At 36.1% G+C, this 10,072-nt stretch overlaps 1 protein-coding gene across 1 annotated transcript; it reads right to left on the bottom strand.

Moving 5' to 3' along the window:
- Positions 1-648: 648 nt before the first annotated feature.
- On the bottom strand, positions 649-9,625 carry rab31 (RAB31, member RAS oncogene family). Its single transcript, XM_063886080.1, has 7 exons — positions 9,448-9,625; positions 7,571-7,650; positions 6,380-6,461; positions 5,344-5,415; positions 4,983-5,089; positions 4,097-4,206; positions 649-3,158 (listed from the first exon to the last, which is right to left on the bottom strand). Exons 1-7 carry the CDS (start codon positions 9,481-9,483, stop codon positions 3,061-3,063), a joined length of 585 nt encoding a protein of 194 aa, XP_063742150.1. The 5' UTR covers positions 9,484-9,625; the 3' UTR covers positions 649-3,060.
- Between the last annotated feature and the right edge of the window lie 447 nt (positions 9,626-10,072).

Consider the following 10,072-nt stretch of genomic DNA (forward strand, 5'->3'; position numbering starts at 1 on the left):
GTAACTTGATGTATACAGATGGGAAACCTGATGTATCATACAGTGTGTTTACTGTGTTGAAGCTACTAATATGGCACTTTTCTCTCTTAGAGACCATTGAAAACTGTGGTTATGGTTAAATCCATCTCCGTGGCAAGAAGTGTAGCCCCCCCCCCCTCTGTACACTGCTGAGGCAGTAATCCATCGCAGTGAACTGAATAGGACTCTGTGCTCCACTTGGTGTTTAATTTGTTTCAGATTTATTAAAGGGTCAAGTTACACAAATAGGTGCAAAAATAACACAAAACTGATTTGTCCTATTTTTGGTGTAAAAGGTACTATGTTGTTGGAGAGTTATAACTCTTAACACACTTTGGAGAAGTTGTAAGGGAGTGATAAAACAAGTCACATTGCCCTCACATAACTTGGTATGAAGTGACTGATATAAAAGCTCCATCTATATTGTGCAGCCAAAATCATGTTCCCATGACGTCAGGAGACTAATCCAAGTCGTGACTTTTTGTTAGTGAAGCCCTTCCTCCTATCACTCATCTCTCTGGTCACTAATAACACAACCTTAAAGCAGTGAAGCTATATCCTGGTGTCTTTGACATTTAAAAACAAACATGTTATCCTGGGTAAAAGTAACAGTAACAAAAGAAACACATCGATAATCACGACTTTATTACACTGATTAAAATACAAAGTTATTCTGGTCTACAGAGGATACAGGGAAGCATGACTTATGCATACTTTGTAAGGGTGGGTGCACATTATTGGCAGTTTCATAGTTGACTTTGAAGCGTACACTTAGTCATGCGTTATTCTTGCAGTAAGTATTTTTAAGACATGTCATACATTTGTTTAGAAAAACATCAAAAAAGGCATTTGTGCGGGGAAAAATATAAATGAAAATCTCATGACAATGTCAACATATTACATAAAATCTTATTACATGTTTTTGCTCAGTATCTCATCATCTCTTGTATGGCTTTATATCACACTGCATTGAAAACATCTGGTCAACCATGCAGCTCCTAATTCAGTTTCAACTTTCAATTTCAGCCAATCAGTGCGTAACATTTTAGTGGAAGCAAGGCCACAGAAATTAGCAGATCGTTGAAAGCAGTTCGGCGTGACTTTACATGAAAGAGGAACATTACAGATCAGCAAAAATAAGACTAAAAGAATAAACAGCTTTGAATTGAAATCCATTATCCCATCTTTCATGTTGGTAAAAATGGCGCTTTCTTAAATAACTTCATAACCAAATTAAGTACAAATGATTTCATGATTATTTCAAGCTTTCGTAATGTAGAAAAGAGATCAACTATAACATACAAAACCATGTATGAAAGCCAACGTTCATGTAAAAAAAAAGAGTTCTGTAACTGCTTGAACTCTAACTAAAAAGTGACTCCAAATTAATACTGTTAAACAAATGCAACAACGCTGTCGTTAATGTTTCAAGTGGTCAAATTTGGCACTTCTACCAAAACAATAGCAAACATTTCCACTACCTTTTTAAATTGAAATTAATACGTTTTCAGGTATTTTCCCATATTTGCTTTAAGAGTTTTGTTTACTCTTATGGACACGTTTAAGAGTAAAACACATGCAGGTCATTTTTCTTCCTAACAATATAAAATAATCCCGTTTTCAGGGTGAAAAAGAAAATCCTTTAAATTCATTCCCTGTAGTGAAATCTCAGACGACACATTTCAGCATGTAGAAAAAAACATCTCCAACAAATAACCATGTAAACAATTCTATTATTGATCACAGTGTTTCAACAGGGGCTGTCATACTGGAATCAGGCCTGTAAGCTGTTTATCCTGCAGCATTATCGTAAAACCCTTACACAGTTAATGTGAAAAAACACACAGCGTTGAGGAATGTAAAGCCGCTGCATTTAGAGCCAAACACAGAAGTGAGTGTTTGTCTAAGGATCTCAACAACCTCCTATTCAATGTACTCTAGTTCAATGTGACACATACATGTTCACAATGAGAGGAAGAGAATAACCTTGTTGAAAAATAGTACTTATTAAAAACTTCATTCAATGCGTGCCATTTAAGAGACACGGTGCAAGTAAACCAACAGAAAGGACTCCTGAAATGAAACGTAATTGCCTCGATAATCAAAACCAGGCTTTAAAAAGCAAGGGCTGCACCGAATGTCATTTATTTTACATTCAAAGCTTATATATAGGATACTATATTTGATACATTTTGAATTACCTCTGAATGTGTGGCGCGCTGTTTTATGACATCTTAAAGAAATGAGTAATTGTGGTTACATAGATGTCATTTATGGTGCTGACACTCCTTTTGATACAGGTGCTTGTCTCCATTTGGCAAGAGCAAACCGTTTTCATAATAATGATGTGGTTTTAAAAGGCTAAACGGCAACAAATATTGATTGTTTCATAAAAACATGTTGTGAATGTTGGAAAAGATTACATCTATCTTTTTAAATACATTATAACTTGGACTGTACAACTTGAGAATGAGAATCTTTGTATCACATGAATCATCGGAAAAACAATGGTACGCAGAAACCCATTTGAATCTCATTCTACAAATAGTGTTATACTAATTTTATTAGACTAGCCTAATCTTTATCTGAAGTTAGTACAAATACCGGGTTTAGGCAAAATGAGTAAACAAAAACATGCTGTGCAGCTTTCAAATCATTATACAAAAAATCAAATGTCAATGCTTCGACTTTTCGGTGCAGCCCTACTTGGTATTAATGTGTGCTTCATTTTAAAGTTAGTTTTTAAAATGGGATTAAACTGCCTCTTTGTACTGAGCTGTGTGCCGTATTACACAGAGAGAACCCCTTGATGTAATTCAGGCAAAACCCCACCTGAGGGGGACAAACTGAAGGCTTCCAGACCTCATAAGAGTTTAAACTATAATTATAAAAATGTGCAATGCCCCTCATAACACTGATGTTTCATGTTGACAAGCTGACCTTGGTCTGTTCACAGTCTTGTCCTGTCTTTCCCCAGATTAAGACACTGCATTGTGGACTATGTGCTGCCCAGTGGGTCCCTGGTGCTGAGGCACTGTGGTACTAGCAGCATCTCCTGGTGGACGGAGCCGGCTGTCGGGAGAGTTTAAAGGAGTCGCTGACATCATCCTCAGGGTTTTCCAGGGGTGGGATCTGTTTACCTAAACACACATCACAGCGTCATTTACAGATTTACAATGGAAGATTTGATTTACTCTTCTCACTTTTGTTTTAGTCCCATTTTCTCTTGACATTTCATTTGCTTACTTAGTAATATAATAAACAACTAATAAACATTCCTATGTTTCTTGTTTTGCTGATATCAGGCGACTATGCGTACCTTGAAAAGTACAATACAAATCAAATGTATTATTATTAATATCAACAAGTTTTAGGAGAAACATGTGAATATGGTAAAACATTGAACCAACCCAGTTAATTACTGACATTGTAAAACATATTGTTTGTATTACAATTTCAAATGTTAAGTTTGAATAAAATGAGGCATTATCTTACACAATATGTATTCATTTGCATATATATTTGGACCACATTGTGAACTTTGAATAAAGCCAGGTTCAAAACGTGTTCCCTTTCATTTTTATCGACATATTAGAGTCAAAGGTTTTTTAAATAAGGAATTTTAGATATCTCAATAGGTCTGAAAATACTGTCAACAGCCATTCAACAAATATTTCGGCTTGTTTTTAGGAATACATCAGGGTGTAAATAATATATGAACAAACCTCTCAGTATATACTTCATCATAAAGATAGGAATTAAATTGAAGATGAAATAAATGTATTTATAAAATGTAATTAAGGGAAATTCATGATTAAAGTTGTAAAGGACAAATATAACGGTGTTTATCTGCCCCACACTTTGGCAAAAATACCTTGGACTTGTCATACAATTGAAGCGTTCTACCCCAAACTAGGATTATATGGCACACAATAAGAGAACATATAAATAACAGCTGCCGGTATCACAGAAAGGCTCCTCTGGCCTCAGCATGAATCTCCTTTCATACTGCTTACTTCACAAATAATACAGACACACACGGCATAGAAACAACACACAGTAAAGACATGTAACGTACTGATTTTCTGAAAGAGCTCCTCAACATTGACAGCATTTCTGGCACTAGTCTCGATGAAAATAGCTGCGATGGATTCAGCAAACTCCTTCGCTTCCTTCATAGGAACTTCCCTGAAAAAGAGGAGGACACTAAAGTAAACATGGAGTTGGTTTGACAAAAGACAAAGAAGTTACACAACAACACTACTTTATTGTTTGTGCTCAACTGCTCAAAATGAAAACGAATTCGGTGCAGAAATGTTTAATATGTTCAGTTTCCACTAAAACATTTTCATAATTTCATGTTCGAAATACACTACTGTCTGGATGAATATACCTGCACCCCCCCCTCTGTCTGAAATGCTTTGTTTTAGCACCTGTCTCTTTAGCACCCCCCCCCCCCCCCCGACAAAATACCCAGTCTGCTGTGATTGGCTTGCAGAAAGTATGGCACACCTTTGCAAAGGTAGCGGTCAAACCTTTGTTGAATAAACTCAGATTGGACACGGTATATCATCAAAAGCCAGCATGTGATACAGGAAGTGAGGTGGAATCTTACTTGTTGTTTGCCTCATGTATTCTGACCAACGCAGACACACAAACACTGACAGGGTTGTCTTAATTTACATTTTTGGGGGTTAATTTAGCCCAAAACTGACGTGATCAAGAATTGAAAAAGTGAGATTCTCTCGTCGTTTCCCCTTTAAAAAGAGCAGTTTTACAGTCCTTTCTCCAACTGCACTGAACCTGCAGGGAAATAATGGCTTTTATAATACAGAGATGTGTTTGTGCTAATTCAGGACTGTTATAATAAGCCTTCTATCAAGTAGTAGGTGCAAGTTGAATATAAGCCCCATAACATACAAGAGAAACCATGGCTTCGGACTACAAAAGGACCGTATGCTCACCTGATGTCTCCTAAATCATTCTTGTTCCCTGCTATGGCTACAACGATGTCCTCTGGGCCGTGTTCTTTCAGCTCCTTCACCCACTTCTTCAGTGTCTGGAAAGAGTCCTGACCAACAAGAGCACATCACGGTCAGGGAGGTTCTTTATGAGAATATGCATTACGCTTTTCAGACTAGTTTCCATGAGCAGTGCAGGAAAGAATGACATTTGTAGGCCATTGAAGCGAAGCATCCCAGAGTGATGGAAAAGGGATTTAAACGTTAGTGTAACCAGCTTCTTCTGCTTCACATATTTAATAAACCAGGGAGGTTCTGCACACACCAGCAGCTCTAATGGTACCACACGTTGTTTTATTCTTACCAGTTTAGTAATGTCATACACAATGACAGCAGCAGCCGATCCTCTGTAGTACATAGGAGCTAAAGAATGAAACTGTAAGAGACAACATATTTATAGAAGTTAGCAGGCTCAATCAATATTTCAAATCAAAACCCAAATATCAACAGAAATGCTCCGTGAAGAACACTTAAAAAATAGTCGAACACAATCTTTAATATTGATCGTAACATTGAAGATGACCCATAAAACATTGTTCTGTGAGTAGAAAATGTCCACAAAGGTGATGCTAACTTCCTGACAAGAGGATATATGACTGTATTCAGTTGAACATGTTCTAAATATAGCATACACTCTTTTTTTAGGTGGCTGAAATATATCTGTTCATTTCAAATGTACTACTTGCTTTTGTGCATGCAATCCAGACTGTTTCTCCAAACTGGGGGTTTACTGAATCTGTTCTAGGTAAAAGACTGACTATGTATAAGCTCTTTATAAAGCCCCCTCTCTTTTACTAGCTACCTTTACCGCACATCACCACCCACAACTGCAGTCAGCTCTAATGTGAATCACATCCTCTCATGCTCATGACAAACCATCCGAAAACATAATAAACGTCATCACCAGTTTGCTCTTAAGCAACACTCGTACAAAGACAGTGTGCGTTTGGTCAATGGATTTTTAATCCATGCAGCCAGAGATTATAGTATTCACAGAATTTTAAAGAGAACTTTGAACTCGGGGATCACAAGATATCATTTTCACATAAAACAAGAAATGACTAGTCTTTCCACACTGTAAGCATTCCTCGCTAGTTTTAACTACCGCCTCCATAAAATGAATCACAGTGAGGGTACTGTAGTCTCATGAGCTCTGATACCATGTCAATCATCCCTTTCTACACCTATTAATAATTATATGTCATGGGGAACATTGACAGGTAAATTATTGTGTCACTGATAGCCTCCTGAAAGGGAAATAATGGTTTTAAAGTCCTATCATGTGTCAAAACTAAAGTGATAATTTAGGTGATTAGGATTTCTGTTGTGTGTTCACTCACCCTTTCCTGTCCAGCTGTATCCCAGATCAGAAACTTGTGTAGCTCATTCCCAGACGGCACTGTTTTGGTTAGGAATGATGCTCTGTGGGAGATAAAAAGCACTTCACAACAATGTTTCCACACGTTATTTGAAATGCACAGGAAGCTAATCTGTACACGTCAGCAGGAAACAAATAACACTGAGAGTAAAGATGGTGGACACTGATCCCTTGTTGCCTGAAAGCACAGAGGCAGTGTGTGGTCAAAGGCTGTGCAAAACAACCATGAAACAACAAAGAGCCAGTACAATAACCACTGACGACCGTAGGCTAGGTTTAAATATGACTGTTTGTGAAAACAAAATTATAAATTCACCTCAACTTATCTCAGCCAAAGGTTGCCAGTCTCACGGTTTGTGAAAGGTTATCATTTTGTTTGTGTGTTCAAAATTGGTATTTATATGTTCTGTACTAGACTCCAGTAAGCTTTAATGATATGCTAATAGTGACAACCTGTCAAAATATGCACAAACCATTAGTGTTTCATAGACTCGGGAATATGTTCTGCTTTGCTTTTGTAAGATGGGGTCTTTAAACATATGTGTACATCCCCTAAAATACTTCTTTTGTAGATGTAATTTAAATATTATTAAATATTTGATCGTGTGCTTATATTTAGATTTTTAGACTATAATCAAATGTATTAAAGCCAATACCTTATTTGTAAAACCTTCCTGGCAATTTTATTTTTCCAACATGGCAATTATACTGATTCTGGTATGTATGATTGGGTAATCATTTTGGGGATTTTTTACAATTATTATTATTAATAATAATATTCATCATTAATTTAGTATTATTGTTACCTCTTTAAATCACACTGATTAACTGAACAATGAGTCTTAGTAAAAGGATTGTTTTTGATTATTATGATGAGTTATACTATTGTCATGTCAACTAACCTCACCATTAATATATAAAAAATAATGACATAATTAAATGAACTTTTTTTCACTTTACATCTCACATGATCAAACTGCTAATTTAGACTTTGGACTAGATTTAATATCAAGCCATGAACTAATTTGGAACTTTAAAAATGGGGAGGGCAGCTGACTCTTTGTTGTTTGCTTGATTGGATTGTTGTTTTGATGTAAATGTGTCATGCTCTTACCATGCCCTTTTTAAAAAAATTGTACTGCAGTGCTCTTACCCTATTGTGGGACTTATGTTGTGGTCAAAATGGTCCTGAACGAATCTGCAAACTATGCTAGATTTCCCAACTCCAGTGTCCTGAAAAATAGAGGGTCACACATCAGTCACACAGCACTCCTGACACACACACACAGAGTTAGTGGTCTTTATTGAACCACATTGATCATGCCTGTGTCTGGTCACATGCTCAGCCCATCACAGATACCTGTTGGGCATGAATCCACTCTCAATTGTTATTCAATTTGAGTAAAAATAAAATCTTTCAATCGCCAAACAAGTAAATGAATACGTATTTTACTTTTGTACACTGTTGACTACATTTCCAGAGGCAAATACTGTAGTTTTTACTTCAGTACATTTATATGACACGTTACTTTACATTTACAAATACATGTGATATGCTGAAGTGATATGACCCAGTAGGCCTACAATAATACTTATCCAACCAGCTGTATAGTATGAAAGTGACCCTCTGTTAATGAATTACAACATTAAAGTACCCTTACATGTATTTGTAAATGATTGATTTTGTTTCAATAACTTTTTGCTGATAATACTTCTTGCATTCAGGATTTTCACTTGTAATGTAGTATTGTTAGACTGTAGTATTCAACTATTACTTAAGTTAAGGGTCTGATTTCTTTTTCCATGCTGTTCTCTTTTGCATCATGACTTTTTTGTAATCCAGGCATCAAGGTAGGTCCAATTCTATCTTCTATCCATATACTGTATTAAGGAGAGGACAGTTTATAGATAACCCTGGTCCCCAATTAAAATGCCTGTTGAGCTTGTCAGTTCCTGTGGCTGACTCCAAAGGTTTGATTCAGATTCAGAATACTTTATTGTCCATTACATTTTCATATAATGGAAATGTGTCTTTGGCACTGGCAATAAAGACAATAAAACACTCACAATACACAGTACAACACACACTTCATACACACAAAGCATCTTATATTGAATAAGTGGCAGTCTTAATAAAGTACAGAGTGATTTGTTCTTCCACTGGCTTGGGTCCATTAAAAAAATCAGCTGTATTAAAAATAAATGATTTACTATTTGTTCAAATTAGCTGATGGTGTTGGTTGTTTGGGTCTTATAACAACAAAGAATATGACACTCCTGTTTTGCAATACTACTTATGTGCAATATATATATATATATCATACATAGTATTGTTATTTCTGGCTGCTGTCCCTTAAATTAGACAATTCATGTTCTGTAATAAATCTGTAAATAACTGCAATATATACCTCCACCTTTAATCCTATCACCTGGCTGCTATCTCACAACCGTTATTGGATGTGTATTTTGTACATTTTGTAATTTCTACTTTAGTATTTTGTGCATGCTTCTTAATTCATATTCTATCTTTGGCTCTTTACTTGCTGTAACAATGTCCATGTTCCCTCTGTGGGACGAATAAAGGTATTCTGATTACTGAGGCTCGAAAGGGGGGTTTACGTTTTGAGTTGTTTAATGATTTTGTAGCTGTAACAAGTTCTCATTTCCCCTTTAAGTCATTGATAAACTACCACTTTGTAGTCAACACGCAGTGCCTGAACATCCCTGTCAGTCTATAAACACAGACGGCAGTTTCGCTAACGCAGCAGGAAATATAACTAACGGCTCGCTAGTAACGGTTGGTATGACAATGACGTAATGGGCTATAAACTGTCAACAGGCGTTAAAAATATGAAGATAAAAACAGACAGGAAACCACAGTTAGACGATTAAAAGTAACTAAAAACAGACGATGAAAAGGAAATGTAAAATGACTGCTGCGCCCTGGTTTTCAGTCAACTAGCTCAACAACAGTTTGCCAAGAAGGAGTTTTCCCTCAAAGTGTATCAACAAAAAACATCTTCCACTTACCCCTAGAAGGCAAACTTTGAGCTCCCTTATGGCCATGGTGAGTTGAGGTGGTTTTTAAATCATTATTTGTCTGTTTTCACTCAGTGTCTTTGTCCCGTCATGCTTTAAACTTTTTTTCCTCCTCTTGGGTAAAAGACAGACCCAGCCCCCGAAACAGACAGACTGACCATCTCTAATGAACTGACGTCAAGATGTAAACGTGATATAAAGAACTTCCGGTGTTGCCTTTCAAAATAAGACTCCAATACAATGATGACAAATTATGAAATCTTTAGCAATAATCTGCTTGGAATAATAATGTCTAATGACCAATTGTATAGATAGATACAAGTCCTTTTATGGTGTATGATTAAGGTAGGATTAAAATATGTTAATGAACATTTTGTATACAAGTAGGACTTTTGTTGGTTTATTAACTATTTGTGTTTAATAACACTATGATGCTATATTTTCCTCAAACTCACAGGAATATGTTTTCCCTTTAGCATACAAAACTGAAAACAGCCTTTTAGTGTCAAACTTTGCATGTATATTATTCTGCACAGACGTTCAAGTGAAGTAAAAATGGCCAAAATGCATTATTAATTGTAGGGAGAGATTCAATAATAATAATAATCATAAACAT

The sequence above is a fragment of the Eleginops maclovinus genome, chromosome 6, assembly GCF_036324505.1.
Source record: "Eleginops maclovinus isolate JMC-PN-2008 ecotype Puerto Natales chromosome 6, JC_Emac_rtc_rv5, whole genome shotgun sequence".
In the NCBI taxonomy this organism is placed as follows: Eukaryota; Metazoa; Chordata; class Actinopteri; order Perciformes; family Eleginopidae; genus Eleginops; species Eleginops maclovinus.